This window comes from Leucoraja erinacea, chromosome 26 (assembly GCF_028641065.1).
Source record: "Leucoraja erinacea ecotype New England chromosome 26, Leri_hhj_1, whole genome shotgun sequence".
NCBI lineage: Eukaryota > Metazoa > Chordata > Chondrichthyes > Rajiformes > Rajidae > Leucoraja > Leucoraja erinaceus.
The window spans coordinates 8,375,234-8,399,522 of NC_073402.1; the positions used below are offsets into that span (position 1 = coordinate 8,375,234).

A 24,289-nucleotide genomic window follows, 5' to 3' on the forward strand; every position below is an offset into this window, starting at 1 on the left:
TACGAGGTGAGGGAGGGGGGGTTAGTTGATAGGCAGATGGTGGATGGATAGAAGGTGTGATACATAAATATTGAAGCGTTGGGGTGGGAGATTGCAACTTTCACATGGTCCACCCTGTTTCGACGAATGTAATCAAATAGAACAAGTTGCCCTACAACTTTAGGCTGTGCACGCCCTACGCAAGAAGAAGATTGAAGGGATGTGAATTGTGAATCGAGAGAACGGAATGTAGTTGGAAGTGGAGGGGGAGGGGAGAAATTGCCAGTTGTGATATCTCTTAAAAAATGCAATCATTTGTTTATTTTGTAATTGCAATTCCCTTCAGCTGGATATTGCATTTCCAGCTTCCATCGGTAATAAAACAGTGTTCAGATTCTTCCAAAGTTCAGCCAATGCATCAGTTCATGAGTGCGTGCAGCTCGACCCGCTCCAGGGACATCCTGTGTCATCCAAAGGCAGTACATCTCCACGTCCTCTTGAGGCCACCAGCGACTAGAAACTAAACTAGGCCAGTTCATCTTACAGCTGCAAGAGCAGGTCAGGAGGCTAGCTATCCTTCTACAGCAGATACTCCTCCCGACACCTCAAAGCCTTTCCACCATCTGCAGTGCATAATGTAGGAGTGTGATAGGACACTCTCCATTTAGTTTAGAGATACAGCACGGAAATGGGCCCTTCGGCCCACCGGGTCTGTGCCGACCAGCGATCCCCGCACATTAACACTATCCTACACCCACCAGGGACAATTTTTACATTTACCAAGCCAATTAACTTACAAACCTGCACGTCTTTGGAATGTGGGAGGAAACCGAAGATCTCTGAGAAAACCCACGCAGGTCACGGGGAGAACGTACAATCTCTGTACAGACAGCGCCCGTATTCGGGATCAAGCCCGGGTCTCCGGCGCTGCATTCGCTGTAAGGCAGCAACTCTACCGCTGCGCCACCGTGACTGCCCTGGGACCTTATTCCTTGGAACACAGGAAGCTGAGGGGTGATCTTATAGAGGTGTACAAAATCACGAGGGGAATAGATTGAGTGAATGCACTGGGTCTTTTACACGTGTATTCCTTCCTCCAGTTTCACAATTCGCAACTCCTTTTGTCTCGCACCTTCCGGTTTTTCATCTCTAGCCTTTATCTACCATCTGCCTATAAAGGAGGGCCGAAGGGTCTATATCCATGCTGTACCTCTGTACATGCATACCTGAACTGGGAACTGAATCTCCACTTGCGGAGCTCCCTTTCGAAGATGCTTATTATTCCGATTTGGGAGCACAACAGTGATCCTTCATTGTCTCAGGGTCGATACACTGGCACTCCCTCTGAACAGTACAGTGGAAACACCTTCACTAGGAGGACTGCAGAGGTTCAAGAGGTGTCTCGCGGCCAGTTTTGCAAGGGAATTAAGGGTGAGCAAAATAAATATTGCCTTGTCAGTGATGCCTAGAATTTTTATTGAAGAAAATGAATTAAAAATCATATTAAAAGTGTTTCCTGTGTCCGAGCTCTAGCTGGGCGAGGCTTTCATTCCCACTCACTGTTGCAACACTGTCCAGGGTCCCTGCGGCACTGAATGACTAGCGTCTATTCAACACAGCAGCCAGAGCCCAGAAACTCTGCAGATCAAAGGGGGGGATCAGCTAACGGAAGCTTAGCCATCCTTGCACAGCCCCAAAAACCAGTCATTCATTACAGCAGGTAGACTGAAAATGCTGGAGTAACTGCAGTCTGAAGAAGCATCACCCATTCCTTCTCTCCAGAGATGCTGCCTGTCCTGCTGAGTCACTCCAGCATTTTGTGTTTACCTTCGATTTAAACCAGCATCTGCAGTTCTTTCCTATTCTTTACAGGAGGATCAGCTTTCTGAAAGCAACACTGCTCTGTGCTTGTAATGTGTGGATCTCAATTAATCTGAGGCGTGGGTGGTTGGGGGCGGAGGAGATGAGTCAGTTAAAAAATATTTATGAGATATCAAATTCTACTTAGTTCTACCACAGTGTAGAAATTAACAGCAGATACCATTGATATTAAATCAGATTCACAATGATAACTTCCAGAATGACTGCAAAGTCAACATGCAATTTGGCACATTTAGCCCAAAGTTGGCCCACGTCAAAATAACAGGTTGTACGCTGGATTTGTGTAAACACATTAACAATGTGTATTAGCCCCATTAATCAATTGCAACAAACCTCCAGATGACAGTTTTTTGATAGCGCTCTCTCCTGCGTCAGAAGGTAGCTGGTTCAATTCCCACTCCAGGAACTTCAGCCTAAGATCAGGCTGCTGCCTCGCAGCGCCAGAGAGCCGGGTTCGATCCTGACCTCGGGTGCTGTCTGTCGTGGAGTTTGCACGTTCTCACTGCGACCACGTGGGTTTCCTCCGGGCGCTCCGGTTTCCTCGCACGTCCCAAAGACGTGCGGGTTTACAGGTTAATTTGTCTCTTTAAATGGCCCCAGATGTGTAGGGAGTGGAGATCAAAGGGGGTTTAACATTGAACGAGTGTGAACAGGTAATTGATGTCCGCTGGGCATTGGGCTGAAGGGCCTGTTTCCATGAACTGTCTTTCAATCAATTGATCAGTCAAGGTCACCATCCTACACTGCGCCACCAAGCAAGTGGACACAGAAGTAACCACAGAGTGTTAACTTAGAGAAAAGTACTGATAGTCTCCCCGATATCTTGTCAGTATTTGTCCCTCAACCAGCAGCAATGAGTAGGAACAGATAATCTGATGATAATCTGTGCTTTTGGTTGCATTTAGGAGCCTGTGTCACAACAGAGGTTATTTTCAAAACTAAGGTAGACAAAAATGCTGGAGAAACTCAGCGGGTGAGGCAGCATCTATGGTGGGATGGAAATAGGCAACGTTTCGGGACGAAACGTTGCCTATTTCCATCCCACCATAGATGCTGCCTCACCTGCTGAGTTTCTCCAGCATTTTTGTCTACCTTCGATTTTCCAGCATCTGCAGTTCCTTCTTAAACTTATTTTCAAAACTACTTGGCTCATGGTGCAAGCTGTGGAACATTCAATGATTGCGAAAGGGACTTGGCAAATAAATCTCATTCCTTGCTTCCACTGTGGCGGGTTCCAGTGGATCAAGTTATTTTCTCAGTCATTTCTAAACTATACTGCATAGCGAATCAAAATAATTCCCATCGATGTCAACTGTACATTTTCCACCATATAACTTCAATAGATGGGGTGGCAGAGCGGAGATGCTGCCTCAATAGACAATAGGTGCAGGAGAAGGCCATTCGGCCCGTCGAGCCAGCACCGCCATTCAATGTGATCATGGCTGATCATCACAGCGCCAGAGCCCAGTATGATCCAGACCACGGGTGCTATCTATGTGGTCTTTGCACATGTTTAAGGTAAGAGTTAGGAGGGTTGGGGGGGTGGAGGGGGGGGGAGGAGGGAAGGGGCCTGAGGGGCATGTTTTCACAGTGATAGGAATCTGGAGCAAGCTGCCTGGCAAGGTGATGAAGGCAGGTATTCTCACAGGAGTTAAAGAGCATTTTGACAAACAGGAGATGTCAAAGGCTGCAACTCAAATGCGTATAAAGTGGACTAATAGAGACAATAAAGTGGCACAGTTTTGCCATGTCACCCCCCAACACTCCTAATTCTTACATTATACCAGCTACATTATCTGCCCCCTTCACATTTGTGAAGACCTCTATCGAGTCACCCCTGCCTCCTCCATGCCAGGGAAACGCAAACACAGCCTATTCAATCAATTTCTTTTCACCTCTCACTTGGTTACTAACTCCACCAATCTGCCATACACCTATCACTTGCCACGCCACTTCTTTCCCGGCTTTCTCCCTCAGACTGAACTGTAAAGGGCCTGTCCCACTTGGCCGTTATTTGCGCGCCATTTACGTGACCTCCAAAAATGTGGTCGTCGCGTTGAGATGCACGGGTAGCATGTGGGTAGCTGAGTTACTCCAACACTTCCCTACTCCAACACTTCCCACAACTCGTGCTGCACGAAATCCTCGCGCGCCACTTGCGTGATGTATCACGTACGCACGCTGACGCATTGGGTACGCACGCTGGCGTCCCGACGTCTCACGTGTATGGAATGGTGATGCACCACCCGCCGCAGGGTATTCTAATGACGTCACGCGCACCAGACGGCATGACACGTGATTTGTGTGCGACGTTACACGTAACGACGCGTCGACCTATTTTACATATGATGCGTAAATGAGGCGCAAGTGACGGCCAAGTGGGACAGGCCCTTAACAGAACACCTCTATTCTCGATAGCTTGACTGATAAAAGCCAATGTACCAAAAACCTTCTTGACCTCCCTATCTACCTCTGAATTCAAAGGGAAATTCCAAAGTTGCATCACAAAATAAAACCATTGTTTTGATAATTATTGTCCTAAACCACAGTGTACACAGAACAGCTAATGAACTTACGCAATAGGATTAATATTTGCTTTAGAAAATTTTTTATCTGCCGGGATATCCATTTGGTCAAATGTGGGTTGGAATCATGTGGTGCCAATCTGTATGAAGAGTTCTTTGTCGGTAAACACCGATCAACTATTTATTATAAAACAAAACTGCTCCGTGATTCTGTCACTGTGGAAACTGCTCTGTGGAACTGCAGATACTTGTTTAGTGGGAAGTGTTGGAGTAACTCAGCGGGTCACGTACACCATGTCTGATGAACATGGGGATAGTTGACATTTTCAGCCTGAAGTCCCGAAATGTCACCTATCCATGTTCTCCAGAGATGCTGCTGAACTGTGGAGTCAAGGGCCTGTCCCACGTATGCGATTGCATGCGTTTGGCGCGACCAAACGTGGTCGCTTGAGGCGTACGGGCATCGTATGGCCACCAGGGGCCGGTCCCACTTAGAAGCGCGGAGTTTCTAAGTTGTCCAAAATCTCCGCGCGCCAACGGCCTGACGGCATGCAGGCGCATTGCGGTCATAAGCAGCGTCTTGGCGGCGTACGCAGCGTCTTGACGGCGTACGCCTAGTGCGTGGCGTTGTGTGATGACGTCACCGCCCGACGCCGTGCAACGCCCAAATTCGGTCGACCCGCCTCCTGCCCAGCTGATTGGTAAGTATGACGCAAATGACGTCACGCGCGTACTTAGCGCGAACTTCGCGTGAACTCCGCTTCCGTTTGGTCGCGCCAAATGCATGCAATTGCATGCAAGTGGGACAGGCCCTTTACTCCAGCACTTTGTGTCTGTCTTCCTTTAGTTTAGTTTAGTTTTTAAGTTTAGTTTATAGTCACGTGTAACGAGATACAGTGAAAAGCATTTGTTGGTGGCCGATTAGGAAAAGGGGAGATGCAACGAGTCCTGGGTGTCATGTCAAAGTAGGCATGCAGGTGCAGCAGGCAGCGAAGAAGGCAAATGGTATGTTAGCATTCATAGCAAAAGGATTTGAGTATAGGAGCAGGGAGGTTCTACTGCAGTTGTACAGGGTCTTGGTGAGACCACACCTGGAGTATTGCGTACAGTTTTGGTCTCCTAATCCGAGGAAAGACATTCTTGCCATAGAGGGAGTACAGAGGAGGTTCACCAGACTGATTCCTGGGAAGGCAGGACTTTCATATGAAGAAAGACTGGATAGACTCGGCTTGTACACGCTAGAATTTAGAAGATTGAGGGGGGATCTTATAGAAACTTACAAAATTCTTAAGGGGTCGGACAGGCTAGATGCAGGAAGATTATTCCCGATGTTGGGGAAGTCCAGAACTAGGGGTCACAGTTAAAGGATAAGAGGAAAGTCTTTTAGGACCGAGATGAGAGAATCTTTTTTTTTTTTTTAATTTTATTTTTATTAGAAGTACGGTAAATTACAATCCTACACAACACATATATCTTAATACATTTTTTGTACCGCTTCATTTTTTTTGAGCTTTAAGAAAAAGGTAGAAGTAAGGAAAGTAAAGAAAGTGCAAGAGAGTCGTGAAGTGCAAGAGTGTTGGGAAAAGAAAGCCCCTTAGGAAAGAAGTTAGAGAAGGAAGTAAAGTGAGAAAATAGACCCTAGAAAAGAAAGAAAGAGAAAATAGAAACAATCGCTCTATTATAACATTAAACTCCGCAGAGAGGGGACTACCAACCAAGTCTGTTTTTGTTGTTTTACCTCCCATTACCAGGTCCTGATACCACTTATTTATATATTTGTTTTTTTTTTAAATTACTATTGCACCTCATACTTGTAATAGGTCCAGAAACATAGACCACGTCTTTTGGAATTGGTCTGCTTTACCTGCTAGGAGGAATCTCATCTCTTCCAGATGTAATGTTTCAAACATATTTGATATCCACATTTTTATTGTTGGTGTCGGCGCATTTTTCCAGAATTTAAGTATAAGCTTTTTTCTCATTATTAGCCCGTAATTAAATAAATTCTTCTGAAACACGTTTAATTCAGGGTTACCTTCCGATATTCCGAAGATAATCCATTCTGGTTTTGGTACCAGTTTTATTTTGATCAATTTTGAAAAAATATCAAATATTTCATACCAGAATTTTTGGATTTTTGTACAAAAAACAAAAGAGTGCGCTATGGTAGCTTCTTGACACAGGCATTTATCACAGATTGGTGAAACATTAGGGGAGATTTTATTTAATTTAGTTTTTGAATAATATAATCTATGTAATGTTTTAAATTCGATGAGCGTATGTCGTACGTTGATCGAACATTTATGCACCTGTAGTAAATGATTATCCCAGGTCTCTTTTGAGATTTTTATAGCTAATTCTTGTTCCCAATCTTTTCTAATTCCATCTGTTGTGGGTATTTCTATGTTTAAAATGATATTATATAGGTACGATATTAAATTAGCTGATTCCGTCTTGGTCTTCATTGCTTCATCCAATAAGTCGGAAGGCATATTATGATAGTCTTTTGTGTGTTTTTTTTTTCAGATAATCACAAATTTGAAGATATTTAAAATATTGGTTATTTTTCAAATTATATTTCAGTTGTAGTTGTTGAAATGATAGTAAATTCCCCAATTCATACATATCTTCGAGCGTTTTAATTCCCATTCTTTCCCATTGTATAAATGAATTGTCTATGATTGATGGTTTAAACGATGGATTATTGACTATTGGTATTAAAAGAGATAGGTTTCTTAATTTTAAATTCTGTTTTATTTGTTTCCATGTTCTTATTGTGTTATGTATAATTGGATTTTTATTATAATTTTTATTATTCAAATTTATTGGTGAGAGGATGGTCTTTTTTTACACAGAGAGTGGTGAATCTGTGGAATTCTCTGCCACAAAAGGTAGTTGAGGCCAGTTCATTGGCTATATTTAAGAGGGAGTTAGAAGTGGCCCTTGTGGCTAAAGGGATCAGGGGGTATGGATAGACGGCAGGGATGGGATACTGAGTTGGATGATCAGCCATGATCATATTGAATCGAAGGGCCGAATGGCCTACTCCTACTCCTGCACCTATTTTCTATGTTTCTATGTTCTATGTTGCATGCTAACTAGTCAGCAGAAAGACAATACGTGATTACAATCGAGCCATCCACAGTGTACAGATACATGTTAAAGGGAATAATGTGAATAACGTTTAGTGCAAGATAAAGTCAAAGATAAAATCATGGGAGACCCCTTCCACCCCTGCAACGGACTGTTCCAGCTGCTACGGTCAGGCAAACGCCTCCCTTGCCATGCAGTGAGAACGGAGAGGTTGAGAAGGAGTTTCTTTCCAGAGGCAATTCGGACTGTAAACGCCTATCTCACCAGGGACTAACTCTACTGAACGTTTTTCCTTCCATTATTTATTATGTAAAAGAATATGTGTGTTATGATTGTGTTTATAATTTGTTTGGTTGTTTTGTTGTTTGTCTTTTGCACAAAAGTCCGCGAGCATTGCCACTTTCATTTCACTGCACATCTCGTATGTGTATGTGACAAATAAACTTGACTTGACTTGACTTGAAGATAGCCCGAGGGTCTCCAATGAGGAAGATAGTAGCTCAGGACTGCCCTCCAGTAGGGTGATTCAGTTGCCTGGTGACAGCTGGGAAGAAACTGTCCTGAATCTGGCGGTGTGGATTTTCACACTTCTGTACCTTTGGCCCGATGGGAGAGGGGAGAAGAGGGAGTGGCCAGGGTGCACCTCATCCTTGATTATGCTGCTGTCCTTGCCGAGGCAGCGTGAGGTATAAATGGAGTCAATGGAAGGGAGGTTAATTTGCGTGATGGTCTGGGCTGCGTCCAAAGTTTGACCGGAACCTCTGTGGTTCCGACTGGTAAACAAAAGTAAACCAAGTGCCACAGATGTCAGTGTGTGAAGAACTAGTGGAACATGTCCATCGGATGATACTGCTCAGTCAGTACAGGAAAAGTAATGTTACTCTGACATTAAGTAAGTGCATAAGTGTAGTGTGTGATTCAGAAAGGATCCATTAAATAGAGTCCTCGAGATCCACCAAAGAGCAAGAAAACAAGTGACCTACTCGCCAGAAGATATCCTGGCTCGTGTTTTATGAGTTGCTGGTTTGAGCCCCACAGCTGTTGTTTCATGATCTTGCAGCAAAATCTCATTCCAACAAAACATGTGCGGTGCAGAGTAATAAAATATAATGTAGTGGGATGAGCAAGTTGAGCAACTTAACATTCACCGTTAACTCCCAATGAAACTCACTGACTACTTCTTATCGCAATTTTGGGATGACATCAGGTTTACAAATCTTTAATAGACTTCTTCAATCCTTCGGTACCTCGTTTCCACATCCACTCTCTCTGGGATAGTTGGCATGTACCATTAGGACGGAACGGCCTGTTTAAGTGCTGTGCGACTCTATGACTCTCCCAATTCTTATTTCCTTTAATCAAGGTGAACAGCTCGAGAAATCGCTCCCCCGCCATGTCTAATCATGGAAACAGCACGGGAGTTATCGGAGTAAACTGCAAAAACAGAGAGAGCTTAAAGCAGGGGGGCTGATGGAACAGTCACGGTCACGGAGTCTCGAAGATGGAGTCCCGAAGTCGGGCCAAGGTGGACAGGCTCTGTTGTCAAAAACAAAGGGGGGACGCAGTGGGGGGGGGGGGGGGGGGTGCAAAGAACAAAGGGGGACCCAGTGGGGGGGGGGGGGGGGTGCAGAGAACAAAGGGGGACCCAGCGAGAACTAAAGGGGACCTGGCGTGGAGGGGGCCACCGAGAAATAAGGGGGGCCCAGTCGGGAGGTACAGAAAAGGGATGAGTGCTTCTTGTAACGTTGTCAGCATCTTTATGGCCACTCTTCTGTGTGATTTGTATGCAAGAACAGAATTTCACTGCTTCTAGCTAGGTACAAGTGACAAAAAAAGATCTTCATCATCAATCCTGTCCTGGAGTGTATTAACCATGGAGATTAGACAAACGTGGTAGACAAAAATGCTGGAGACCCGGAACGTTGCCTATTCCTTCGCTCCATAGATGCTGCCTCACCCGCTGAGTTCTCCAGAATTTGTGTCTACCTTCGATTTTCCAGCATCTGCAATTCCTTCTTAGACAAACTTGGATTGTTTTCTCTGAAGTATCAGAGACAGGAGAAGTCTGGTAGAAGTATATAAAAGATGGGAGATATATAGATAGAGTGGACAGGCAGAACCTTTCTCTCAGAACGAAAATGTTAAATACTAGAAGGCGTAGGTTTAAGGTGTGAGGGTTAAACAAGTTGTGCGGAGGCACAGTCGGCAGTCAATGGTGGAAGCTGATATGATAGTGTCAATTTAAGAGGTTGTTAGATAGACACGTGATCTTGCAGGCCGTAGAGGGATATGGGCCTTGTGCAGGCAGGAAAGAGCAGTTTAGGTTGGCATTATGGTCAGCAGGGTTATATGGGCTCAAAGGCCCGTTCCTGTGCTGTATTGTGTTCTATTACATCCAGATCCCACCTCTGCTAAACCCAGCACTCTCACCCTCCTTCCCTCTGCCCCACCCCACTGAGTGTGAGATGACACCCTGAGCCACCACTCAGTAATCCAGGTCTTCGAAGCACCTCGAAGAACGTGGACCAGTGTACGCCGAGGTCTCCCACCAATGGCCAGGAGATTGTTCATTGGCAGTGGTACAACGAGGGGCAGCAGGAAGATCAACGGTTAGGCAAGCAACACTCTACCAATCCAAGTACCTTGCAAAGAAACTGCCGGCCTGAAGAAACAAACCCATTCAAGATTTCAGTTCTGTTTGTTAATCTACAGTGTGTGGCATGGACGACACACAGTGGCGGAGTAGCTCAGCGGGTCAGCCGGCATCTCAGGAGGACACGGATAGGCAACGTTTGGGTCCGAGGCCCTTCGTCAGATCAATTGGCATGTGGCATGGATTGGCTGGAAATTCCATTTGGGATTTGAGATTCAGTTTTGACACTTTGCCTTGTCTTCTCAACAAACAGTTTGAAAGCATCTGCTGATTTACAGTTCAGTCAGGAAATAGACAGACGCACAGGCATCTATTCATCATGTTTAGAGTTGCGCTGCACGGCTATTACACAGCCCAATCACACACACTATCTTGCCAAGCCTGCTTCAGTACAGGGGTGATCTGAATGCTGACAGTGTGGTGCGTGGGTCTCAAAAGGAGGCACGAAGTCCAGTGTTTGAGAAGCACCTTTATTGTATTCCTCCCGGTTGAAGGGAAGACGAAACCAGAGGAAGATGGCACCCAAACCCTGCCTTTTAAACCCTCCGGCTGAGGGCCGCCTCCGGACTGCACCACTCCTGTGCCGAGGGGTTCGGCAGTATAATGGCACGACCCTTAGGAGCTGCCACAACAGTCTCATTTATCATCGGGAAGAAGGTACAAGGAGCCTGAAAACTTTCGCCATCATTTCTATCGAACAACCATTAGGCTCTTGGACACTACACCACATTAACCTCAACAACTATGAACTTGTCTTTGGTTGCAGGCAGTAGAGGGATAAACTTTTTGCACTGGTATTGTGGTCACAATTTATTGTTTTTTTAAAAGGTCTTATGCAGGTCTTATGCATTGAGTCTGGAGATCACCTATCTGTGATCTCCAGATATGTTGCCTGACCTGCCGAGATAAAGCCCTATCCCACGGTACGATTTCATTCAAGAGCTCTCCCGAGTTTAAAAAAATCAAACTCGTGGTAAGCACGTAGAATGAACGTAGCGGGTACGTCGGAGCTCGAGGACGTCTCTTAGCAGCTTGTAACGCTAACGGCAGGTACTCGGGAAGACTCGCTAACGGTAGATAAGCTCGGGAAGACTCGTGAAGATTTTTCAACATGGTGAAAAAAGTCCACAAGAGCCCCGAGTACTTACGAGCGGCCATTGCCGTAAATCTCCAAGTTCGAATCAGGGCAAACTCGGGAGAACTCTTTGAATGAACTCGTACAGTGGGACAGAGCTTTTTATTCCTGCACTTTTATTATATATTATCTGTGTTTATTGCATTTATGTCTGTTAAGTTGCTGCAAGTAAGAATTTTATTATTTAATTGCCGAGGCATATGACAACTAAACACTTTTGACTCTTGACACAGGGGCCGGCTGAAGCAGGAACTGTTGTACTGTTGGAGCTGACTGACTGGCAACTGCAGCTGTTTGGTAAGTGTAAAGGGCCTGTCCCACTTACGGGACCTTTACAGGCGACTGCCAGCACCCGTGGGAGGTCGCCGAAATTTTCAACATGTTGAAAATTCAGTGACGACCAGAAAGAAGCTATGACTCTTTGGAGACCTCTCATCACGACCATAGGAGACTTCTCATGACCATACAGGTCTCCAAAGAGTTGTAGCGTCTTTCTGCTCGCCACTGAATTTTCAACATGCTGAAAATTTCGGTGACTTATCACAGGTCCCGGCAGTCGCCTGTCCTGTAAAGGCCCCGTAAGTGGGACAGGCCCTTGAAACAGACAACAGATGCACAGTGTCAGCTGGCAGGAGTAATGCAACGTAATACCTGCAAACTAACAGGTTGTCTAATGACAGGTCTGGACATGCTTGGCTTGTGCCCACTGGAGCATTAAGAGCGACAGGCAACGTGATCGATACAGAAAAGAAAGAAAGGATTCTCAACAAGCCGGATGTGGAGAGCGCTTGCGGGAGTATCTAAAACCAGGGAGTCGTGGTTTAAAAATAACCATTTAGAACACAGAACAGCACAGTACAGGAGCAGGTCCTTCAGCCGACAATATCCATGCCGAACATGATACAAGATAAACTAATCTCCTCTGTCAGCATGTGATCCATATCCCTCCATTCTCTGCATGTCCATATGCCTTTCTAAAAGCCTCTTAAATACCAGTGCTCCACCACCACCCCTGACAGTATGTTCCAGGCACCCACTGCCCTCTGTGTACCTTTAAACTTTGCCACTCTCACCTTAAAAAGCTATGGCCTCTAGTCTTTGACATTTCCACACTGCAAAAAGGATTCTTACTGTCCTACCCTATCTATGCCTCTCATATATTTAGATGCTTCTTTCAGCTCTCCCCTCAGCCTCTCATGCTCCAGAGAAAATAGTCCAAGTTTGTCCAACTTCTCTTTGTAACAAATACCCTCTAATCCAGGCAGCATTCTGGCAAACCACTTCTGCATCTGATCCAAAGTCTCCACATACTTCCTGCAAAGGGCAGCCAGAACTGCACACACTACTCATATTGTGGCCTAACCACTATAAAGCCACTATAAAATGACTTCCTGACTCTTATACTCAATGCCCCGACTGTTGTAGGCAAGCATACCACACACCTTCGTTACCACTCTAACTACTTGCATTGCCACATTTAGGGAGCATTGGGAATCTATGCTTCAACAACGCACTTTGGAAGTAGAATTGGTGAATGCTTTGAAGGCAGAGGGGTAGGTAGTGTTTAGATAAATAAGGGGTGAGAATTATTTGGACTAGGTGGCAAAGCAGAACTGAGGCCAGCCACGATTCCTAATCTTTGCATCAGCAGAAGCTCTCCACTGGCAGCGATCCAGATGCTGCCAAGATTAGCTCGAGCACCTGGGGTCCTGCACTGGTGGCACACGGTGGCGCAGCGGATAGTGCTGCTGCTTCTCAGCTCCAGACACCCAGATATGATCCTACACTACCCGCACTGTCCGTGTGGAGTTTGCACGTTCTCCCTGTGATTGTGCAACTTTACAGTTTCCGCACACATTCCAAAGACATTCACGTCGGTAGGTTTAAGAAGGAACTGCAGATGCTGGAAAAATCGAAGGTAGACAACAAATGCTGGAGAAACTCAGTGGGTGAGGCAGCATCCATGGAGAGAAGAAATTGGCGACGTTTCGGGTCTCGACCTAAAATGTCGCCAATTCCTTCTCTCCACTGATGCTGCCTCACCCGCTGAGTTTCTCCAGCATTTGTTGTCTACATGTCGGTAGGTTGATTGGCTGCTGAGTGCAGAAGGGTGCTGTTTGGAGAATCGGGATGGGGGATTGGGAGGGGGTTGGGGTGGGGAAGGGGCGGCATGCCCAAGGGAATAGGCTAAGGTGGGGATAATTAAAGGAATAGGGTTTCATTCATGGATCCAATGATCTAAATGGGCTCCTTTATAAGAAGATACAGTTTGTGAAATGGGAAATAGCATGTTGAGCGAGTGATACCTACACATGCTCCCTATGTATGTGCTTGTATCAGTAATGGGCGATTAAAAAAGTAATGCTTCTGGAGCTGGGGAAGGGTTATTGTTATAAATCCACCTGATCTTCTGTTGTAGTTTCAATCAACTGAAGGGATCTGAATGAAATTTTAAAGCGTTTTAAATTTTTTAATCATTTTCGAGATATAGCATGGAAACGGACCGTTCAGTCCACCAAGTCCTGCTGACCATAGATCACCCCTTCACACTAGTTCTGTTATCCCACTTACTCATCCACCCCCTGCACACTAGGGGCCATTTACTGAGGCCAATTAACCTACACGCCCGCACGTCTTTGGGGTGTGGGAGGAAACCGAAGCACTGGGAGGAAACATAGAAAACAGGTGCAGGAGTAGGCCATTCGGCCCTTCAAGCCATTCAATATGATCATGGCTGATCATCCAAAACCAGTACCCTGTTCTGGCTTCTTCCCCATAATTCCTTGATTCCTTTAGCCCTAAGAGCTAAATCTAACTCTCTCTTGAAAACATCCAGCGAATTAGCCTCCACTGCCTTCTGTGGCAAGGAATTCCACACTCACAACTCTCTGGGGGGAATTTTTTTTTTCCTTATCACAGTCCTAAATGGCCTACCCCTTATTCTTAATCTATGACCCCCGGTTCTGCACTCCCCCAACATCGGGAACATTTTTTCTGCAACTACCCTGTCCAATCCTCTAAGAATTTTATATGTTTCTATAAGATATCCTCTCATCCTTCTAAATGCCAGCGAATACAAGACCAGTCGACCCATTATTTTATCATACGTCAGTCACGCCATTCCCGGAAATTAACCTTGTGAACCTACGCTGCACTCCCTCAATAGCAATAATGTCCTTCCACAAATTAGGAGACCAAAACGGCATACAATACTCCAGGTGCGGTCTCACCAGGGCCCTGTTCAACTGCAGTAGGACCTCCTTGCTCCTATACTCAAATCCTCTCGCTATGAAGGCCAACATGCCATTTGCTTTCTTCACTGCCTGCTGTACCTGCATGCTTACTTTCAGTGACTGCACACCTAGTCTCGTTGCACCCCTTTTCCTAATCTGACACCATTCAGATAATAATCTGCCTTCCCGTTCTTGCCACCAAAGTGGATAACTTCACATTTATCCACATGATACTGCGTCTGCCATGCATCTGCCCACTCACCCAACCTATCCAAGTCACCCTGCAGCCTCATAGCATCTTCATCGCAGCTCACACTGCCACCCAGCTTTGTGTCATCTGCAAACTTAGAGATATTACATTTAATTCCCTCATCTAAATCGTTAATATATATTGTTAGCAACTGGGATCCCAGCACTGAACCTTGCAGCACCCCACTAGTCACTGTCTGCCATTCTGTAAATGACTCGTTAATTCCTACTCTTTGCTTCCTGTCTGCCAACCAGTCCTCTATCTATGTCAATACCCTACCCCCAATACCATGTGCTCTAATTTTGCACACTAATCTCTTGTGTGGGACCTTGTCAAAGGCTTTTTGAAAGTCCAGATACATCACATCCACTGGCTCTCCTTATCCATTCTACTTGTTCCATCCTCAAAAAATTCCAGATTAGTCAAGCATGATTTCCCCTTCATAAATCCATGCTGACTTTGATCGATCCTGTCACTGCTTTCCAAATGCACTGCTAATTTAAAGCTCATTTTGTTCGTCAACAACACTCTTTCCAGTGAGAATCACTTCTGCCCAGCTATGTCGCAAAACCCTCATGATTTTGAAACGTCCAGTACATTTACTTTTAACTCTCCTCTTCCTGTGAGGAACCGACTCTTTCTCCAAAGTGCTTCCAACGTTTGTTAAAGGACCTCCTCTGTTATCTCTGCCAATGCAAAGTAACAAAACCATTCAAACACAAACCTGGTGCTTATCATTTAGGAGGGGCAAGTCTGTCATTAAAATAGCTCAGTACTAATCTAACAAGAGTGGAAATTCAAAATGGTACGGCATACAGGGGTGACCTGTACAAAAGAGACGGGTTGCACCTTAATTGGAAGGGGACTGACATTCTGGCAGGCAGGTTTGTTTGTGCTTCACTGGTGGGTTTAAACTAAACAGTGGAGGGGGGGTGGGGTCAACAACGTGGACGTGTATGCGTGCAGTTAACGGGAGAGTGTAGGAAAGGTCACGTTTAAACTAACAGGGCAGGGGGGTGGGAACCAATGCAAGACAGAGGGCCATAAAAGGAGGACAGAAGCAAAAGGTAGAAGGGAGAAAAGAAAAACCAACCTGAAAGCTTTGTGCCAATGTGAGGAGCCTTCATAATAAGGTGGATGAATTAGTAGTTAAGGGATATGATATAGTTGGGATAACGGAGACATTGCTCCAGGGTGACTAAGGCTGGGAGCTAAACATGCAGGGGTATTCGATATTCAGGAAGGATAGACAGAAAGGAAGAGGAGGTGGGGTGGCATTGCTGGTTAAAGAGGAGATTAATGCAAGAGCAAGGAGAGACATTAGCTTGGATGCTGTAGAATCGGTATGGGTAGAACTGCGAAATAACCAAGGGCGGAAAACGCTTGCTGGAGTTGTATACAGACCGCCAAAGAGTAGGAATTAACCGGTTATTTTCAGAATGGCAGGCAGTGACTAGTGGGGTGCCGAATTAAATGTGACATGTCCAAGTTTGCAGATGACACAAAGCTGGGTGGCAGTGTGGGCTGCGATGAGGATGCTATGAGGCTGCAGGGTGATTTAGATAGGTTGGGTGAGTGGGCAGATGCATGGCAGATGTAGTATAATGTGAACAAATGTGAGGTTATCCACTTTGGTGGCAAGAACAGGAAGGCAGATTATTATCTGAATGGTGTCAGATTAGAAAAAGGGAAGGTGCAACGAGACCTGTGTGTGCTTGTACATCAGTCACTGAAAGTAAGCATGCAGGTACAGCAAGCAGTAAAGAAAGCTAATGGCATGTTAGCCTTCATTGCGAGAGGATTTGAGTTTAGAAGCAAAGAGGTCCTACTGCAGTTGTACAGGGCCCTGTGTGACTGCACCTGTAGTATTGTGTGCAATTTTGGTCTCCTAATTTGAGGAAGGACATTCTTGCTATTGAGGGAGTGCAGCGTAGATTCACCAGGTTAATTCCCAGGATGGTGGGACTGTCATATGATGAAAGAATGGGTCGACTGGGTTTGCATTCACTGGAATTTAGAGGGATGAGAGGGAATCTTATAGAAACCTATAAAATTCTTAAGGGATTGAGGAAAAATGTTCCCGATGTTAGGGGAGTACAGAACCAGGGATCACAGTTTAAGAATAAGGGGCAGGCCATTTAGGACAGAGATGAGGATTTTTATTTTTGTTTTCACACAGAGAGTTGTGAATCTGTGGATTTCTCTGCCACAGAAGACAGTGGAGGCTAATTAACTGGATGTTTTCAAGAGAGAGTTAGATTTAGCTCTTGGGGCTAAAGGAATCAAGGGATATGGGGGAAAAAGCAGGAATGGGGTATTGATTTTAGATGATAAGCCATGGTCATATTGAATGGCGATGCTGGCTCGAAGGGCTGAATGGCATCCTACTGCACCTATTTTCTATGCTTCTATATATAATTAATGTCATATCATTGCGCAGCTCATCAGAGTGCCCTCTTGCACCAGCACTTGCTCTGCGACAACGAGACAGTCATTGGACTTGGCAAAGCCTCACTCCATCCTGGGAACAACATGCCTTCATGCCTTCCAAGTGAAGCAATGATCCATAGAGATTCAAGATTCATAGAATCATAAAACAGCAACGCCCAACGCCCACGCTGACCAAGATTCCTACCTAAGCCAATCCCATTTGCCTGTATTCGACCCATTTTCATCTAAACTCTTATTTTCCTTGTATCAGTCCAAATGTTTTTTAAGCATTGTAATTGCACCTGTCTCTAACACCTCCTCTCCAGCTCCTTCCATTTCCACACTCTCCTCTGTGGAAAAAACACTTCCACAGATGCCCTTTAAACCTTGACCTCTCACCTTAAACCCATGCCCTCCTGCTTTAGACTCCCCTACCCTGTGTCTGTCAACCCTCTCGATATCCCATATATTTTTGTAAACCTCTGTAAGGTCACCCATCAGCCTCGTTTTATAGCAGGGAGAACAGTCCCAGTCGATCCAATCACTCGTCATAACTCAGGCCCTCCAGCCCATACAACACACTTGCACTTATTCCAGTCGAGTTGTACTATGTTGTGGTCTCCACCACACATTTGAGCAATACAGTGCACATCAGGCATCATGGAGCACTTGTGTTTAGTCCGCAGAGGTGACTCTAATTTTCCATCCCTCTCCTAACTCTTACTTCTGCTGTCTTACAATGTGGCCCAAAGTGAACCCGTGGAATACAGAAAATGCTGGAAACACTCGGCATGTCAGACAGTGTCTTGTGAAGAAAAGTAGACTTCACGTTTCAGGCGGAAAGTTTTTGTCTGTGAGCAGCGGGCAGAGCTATCTCACTGCGCCAGAGACCCGAGTTCAATCCTGAGCCCCCGCTGTTGTCTGTGTGGAGTTTGCACGTTCTCCCTGTGACCACGTGGCTTTCCTCCAGGTGCTTCGGTTTCCTCCCACATATCAAAGACATGCGGGTTTGTAGGTTAATTGGCCTCTGTAAATTGCCCCTCATGTGTAGGGAGTGGATGAGAAAGTGGGATAACATAGAACCAGTGTGAACGGATCATCGATGCTCGGTACAGACTCAGTGGGCCAAAGGGCCTGTTTCCATGCTGGATCTGTTTAAGCAATTCAATTAATCAAATTGGGAAACAAAAGAAAACAGGTTATTTTCAAGCTGAAAGGGTTGTGAAGGGATGAGTAGAACAAAGAGAATATATATGATAGGGTGAGCTGATGATTGTAATGAGGATAAACTGGTGATGAAGTTATCTGCTTATAAGAGAGAGCTAGAGATGCTTTTTTCGATTGACAGCATCTGTAATCCTTTTTAGCTTCTGGGTCGTGTAAGACTGAGTGAGATGCAATGAAGCAGACAAAAAATGCTGGAGAAACTCAGTGGGTGAGGCAGCATCTATGGAGAAAATGAGTAGTTGACGTTTCGGGTCGAGACCCTTCCTTCCCGTCTGAGAAAGTCATTATTTCTTCATGAAACTTGGAATGTGTCCATCCACTTAAATCTCTATGCCACCACATTGGTTAGCAATAGGAACAAAGCCAGATCACAAGAGGAATCAAAGTCCGCCATTCATGTCAACACGCCATTCTGTGCTATCAACACCCAGTCTCCGCTCAGGCATATAATCCATTCTTCGACACACAAAACACCTTACAGGAAGGTGTGTCAATATTGATGTTAGCAACATAGACACAAGGAATTGCAGATGCTGGTTTACAAAGCAAAAAGAGACAAAGAGCTGGAATAACTCAGTGGGTCAGGCAGCGTCTCTGGAGGACATGGATAGGCAATGTTTTGGGTCCTTCTTCAGACCCAGAATTTCTCCTAGGCACGTTCGTCAGGAGTGCTGCCTTGTTCTGAATTGTGTCAGAATGAAACGCCACGAAAATATCAATGTGACTGAGTTAGGAGCCAGTTAGATCACCTCACTGAGTGCAACGCACAGCTGAAGCTCAGACACAGGGAAGTGTGGCTCAACCTACAGATGAACGCAACTGTCCAATACAGAACACCATTGTACCAGTTCCAGGATGTCCCAAAGTCCCCCTCATCAGTCTTAGCTCTGCTCCCTTCTCCCTCCAGCTTACACTCTATTCTATCACTGGGGGTTCCATTTTGACATCCAAGATGGTAGATGCAGTACAATGGTGTCAATGCAGAAGGTGCCTCCTAACATTGATAGTTGAGTGCAAACTTTTTTGTTGATATCTTGAAAAGGAGTTACTGAATGGTCAATGATTTATAACAATGTATTATGCCTCTATTTAAAAAGAACAGGAACCCCTGTGAATTTCCATAAATAAAACTAGCTTATCTTCCTCTTCCAAAGATTCCTAGACATTAACCCACAGAAGTAAGTAAGTAAGTTTATTGACCAAGTATTCACATACAAGGAATTTGCCTTGGTGCTCCACTCACAAATAACAACGTGACATACAGCTACGAATGACTCAGAAAACACTAAACATTAATAATAATAAAACATTAATGATAAAACACCATTATGGAACTACCCAAATGTGGTAACAATGATTCTATATTTCCCTATTTTGAGAGAAATAGGAAAGAAAACCATTACTTTCCAAGATGGCATCTGAAGAGAACTTCATGCAGTCAGATCAAGTCTTCCACTCACTGTTTTAAAGCACGTCCTATAACAATGTCCATCTGATTTAGAGACAGGTGCAGTTGCAACATTTAGAAGACATACATTGGTGCAGAAACAGGAAAGATTTACATGGATACAGGTAAAATGCGGGCACATGGGATCAATGTAGATGCCAGTCTGGGTGATTAGGACTGAAGGGCCTGTTTCCACGCTGTATAATACTGTCTAGGATTTATTAACTGCTGTTCCACAACAGTTAGACATTGAGTGCCGAGGTATCTTTTAAACATAGTTACTCTAACTACATTTACACAATACGCCAGCGCTGTTGCTGATAAGAGATGGGATGGTCACTACGTTACATTTGCTTTGTACCAACTTTCCGCTGCTGTTATCCTACCTGATCGCATATACAATGAAACATGCAAATAACATGTAAATCATCAGCTATCCAACTACACAATGATTAGAGTTGTGAATCTGTGGAATTCTCAGCCTCAGAAGGCAGTGGAGGCCAATACTCTGGTTGCTTTCAAGAGAGAGTTAGATAGAGCTCTTAAAGATAGCAGAGTCAAGGGATATGGTGAGAAGGCAGGAACGGAGTACTGATTATGGATGATCAGCCACGATCATATTGAATGCTCGAAGCTCGAAGGGCCGAATGGCTGAATATTTTTTATGTACAGTCATACCCATGTAAGAGTACAAGAATGCATAACTTTGCTCCCAATTGACATGTCTTCTACGCACCTTACTTGACAGTGCACTCATTGCCATCTCTTTCTATATTGCTGTTTGAATGGCTACTTCCTGCTTTTAGCACCCGATGATGATGTAGAAGTCATTTTGGAAAACTCCCTCTCCCTCCCTCGCTCCCTCTCTCTTCCTCCTTTCTCTCTCCTTCCTCTCTCACCCTCCCTCTCTCCATCCCTCTCGCCCTCCCTCCCTCTCTCTCTCCTCCTTCCTTTTATTCTCCCTCCCTTTCTTATTCCCTTCCTCCTTCTCTCCCTCTCTCTCCCTCCCTCCTTCTCCCTCTCTCCATCCTGTCCCTCTCTCCGCCCCTCCCTGTGACCTATAGCGCTGTGGCCATAACGCTATGTGTAAAGCCCATTACACTCCAGCTGGTAGCGCTATATTTAGAATCCACAGTGCTGTAGCCGACAGCTCTTCGTTTAAATACCCACAGGTTAAACTGGCAGCGCTCTGTTTAAACCTGGAGCGGGACAGGCAATGAGAAGGAGAGAAGGAATGGGCCACATTTCTGGTCGAGGCCCTTCTTCAGACTGAACTGAACTCCGTATTTAAAATCCGTATTCAATAACACAAAACCGTACATCGGTATTCTAATCGCATTTCCGTACAAAATACGGAGAATCCGTACTACTTGGCAGCTCTGCTTTATCCTCACCAGTGCCAATTCCTATACTATATATAAACTCACTGGGATCTCATCCCAACACTGCACTGCTCTCATGCTCCTAAACTTGCCGGGTCCCTGTTCCCACAGTCCTAAACTCACTACAGCTCAGTTTCCCATGCTCCTTATTAACTCACTGGTTTCTGCTCTCTCTTTAAACCAATAGATTCATTGATATGTACCAAACTTAAATATAAGGAGCATTAAAAGCATGGTGCGGTATTAGTAGGATAACATCTAATAGTCCTGTAAATCTGCCACTGCACCACTACCACGTTGATGAGGCCAAGGATTTGGAGGATTGGGTTCAGTTTCGGTCACCGTGCTATGGGCAGGATGCCGTTAAGCTGGGAAGAGGGCAGGGAAGATTTATGAGGATGGTGCCAGGGCTTGAAGGCCGGGGCAACATCCTCATACATCCTCTCTGCACCTCTCTCCTGCTGAACGGCACCCTTCCTTTACAATGATGACCAACACTGAACACCAGACTCCAAATGCGGCTTCACCGACATCTTGTACAACTTCTATACTCAATACCATGACTGACGAAGGCTGAAAGCCTTCTTGACCACCCTATCTACTTGTGACACCAGTTTCAATGAATTACTCCTAGATCCCTCTGCTCTACAACAGTCCCAGGGCCCTGCCATTCACTATGAAGGTCCTGCCCGGGTTTAACTTCCCCAAATGCAACATTTCTCACTTCTGTATGGTCTATATTCTATATAGGTCCTATGTATCCTCAATCCTCTCATGATTCCAGCTGAATCTCAGGTGCTTCCACATCTGTCCCTCCGCTCCAATGCTGGACACCTCTGGAATTCAGCCGTGCAGTCTGGACTCTCTGGGACTCTCAGGAATTCTGCTGTGGGAACTCTGCCTGTGATAGCCAGACAGGCAAAGGACCAGACACTCTCTCCATTTAGTTCCCAACATGGACACAAGGAAAATAATGGTTGGTTCACAAGGTAGACAAAAATGCTGGGAAACTCAGTGGGTGAGGCAGCATCTATGGAGCGAAGGAAATAGGCAACGTTTCGGGCTGAAACCCTTCTTCAGACTGATGGTTGGTTTAGTTGTTTCTTTCTCAGATGCTGGATATGTATATTTTTTAATAGCTTATGACCATTTAAATGTAGTTTTAATAATTTTACTTTGTAAAATTGCAAATATCTTTTAATTTCTGAATCGTGTAGTTATAATATTTTAGATTAATATCAGGCACATTTATGTAGTGTTACCAGCTACATAAAGTTCTGTGTGGATAATGTTGTCCATGAGGAGACTGTACAAGCCCTGGGTCTCCAGTGACATAAAGGCCCTTCTCAACCGGAAGAAGTGGGACTTCAGGAAAAACTGACAAAACTGTGCACCTCCTCCTTCTTCTGTCATGGGGTAGACTGAGACTGACTCCCCTACCCCACCCAATCTTTGCGCATCCCCTATCCTCTCCACTCATTGCGTTAATATAATGTTTCGCGTATCTTGTTTTTTATGACTGTTGACAGATCTATTTCCCTCCTGCGATGAATAAAGTTCCATCGTATGGCATCAACACTTACAACTTATCACACAGGCCTTGATGCCCACTCCTGTTTTTGATTCCCGGCCAAGCCTGCTGGGGAAAGGATGTCAGTAATGCATCATCCGGAGCCTCGTCTCCAATGGGGCCGCACTGTGTGAGTTAGAGAGTCACCACATACACCCTTCACCTCCAGCGGTAACTCGATCGAGAGTGGTTTGGTTATTGTTTACCCGTGATGAGCAATCCCAGTCATTTGCACAAGATGCAAATGTGACCCAGGGAAGGGGGTCAGAGGTCAACTCCTCAGCAATCACATATCAGCGATAACACGTGCTGATGTCCCACAGGGGGGGGGGGGGGGATCGGGAATGGAAGCGGGTCCCGGAGAAACACCATCTGAAGGTTGGAGTGGTTTTCGACAATTGCTGCTGTCAGTGCATTTAGTCCACAGTGCCGAATACAAACCAAAACATTTGCTTCTTACCAGTAACAGGACTTGTCTCGACTCTCGCTGGAGATGAAGTTGGAGCTGATGAAGATATCTTTGTATATGCGCCCGCAAAGGCAGTAGAGGTCAGAGGAGATCTGCGCTCCCGTCTCCATCATTGGCAAGATCACCGACAGGGCCTTCTCTCGATCTCCAGGCAGGTTCCGCCTGTTACAAAGTAAAGTCAGAATTAAAGGACCTTCTTGTCGGAAGGAGATGAGGAGAATTTTCTTTCGTCGGCGGGTGGTGAATCTGTGGAATTCTTTGCCACAGAAGGCTGTGGAGGCCAGGTCTGCGGATATTTTTAAGGCAGAGATAGGTAGATTCTTGATTGGTACAGGTGTCAGAGGTTATGGGGGAAAGCCTCCACAGCATTCTGTGGGGTTCGGAGGGAGAGATAGATGACCCATGATTAAATGGCCGAATGGCCTAATTCTACTCCTTTTCCTTATGACCTTAAAACCTTCTAACGGTGGACAAGAAAGAAATGGTTCACAAAAGTCTTGTAGGCAGAGGATGGAGAAATTGTGATAGTGATCAGGGATAACTTCTCCCTCGATGCAACCACCATACTAAGGTGTCCCTTGTGGGCCATCCCTGTGTCTCCTTGTGACCCTTATCCACCACAGATATCTGCTAAAGCTAACTGGGTGTCTCTTGCCATCCACTAACATACATACTAACATGGATGAATGTGCCTGCTTTTCCACCAAACAAGTGTGTCTTTGTTCTAATGGACTTTGGACCAGTCACTTTTACCTGATTATCAAGAGGCAATCTTTGTGGAGATCTCAGCAACATGATACAAGGTAAACATTATCCATACTTTAACCAAGGCAAGTAATACTTAACTAATTTTGTGCAAGGTGGTTCACCAAAGAGCATCCTGGGGTCTCCAGGAATCAAACACTGACTTCCACAGTTTGAGCAAGCCCAGAGAACAACCATGGGACTATTGACATAAGAACGTATAATTCAATTTTCCATTTTCCTTGAATATTTGCCTGAATCCTTTATTTGA

At 45.2% G+C, this 24,289-nt stretch overlaps 1 protein-coding gene across 1 annotated transcript in view; it reads right to left on the minus strand.

The window, feature by feature from the left end:
- The window catches only part of si:ch211-1i11.3 (mitogen-activated protein kinase kinase kinase 5), a 125,053-nt gene that overhangs the window by 65,189 nt on the left and 35,575 nt on the right, over positions 1-24,289 (minus strand). The window contains 1 exon segment of the mRNA XM_055656092.1: positions 23,266-23,436. Within this exon segment, the coding sequence (XP_055512067.1) occupies positions 23,266-23,436 (171 nt within the window).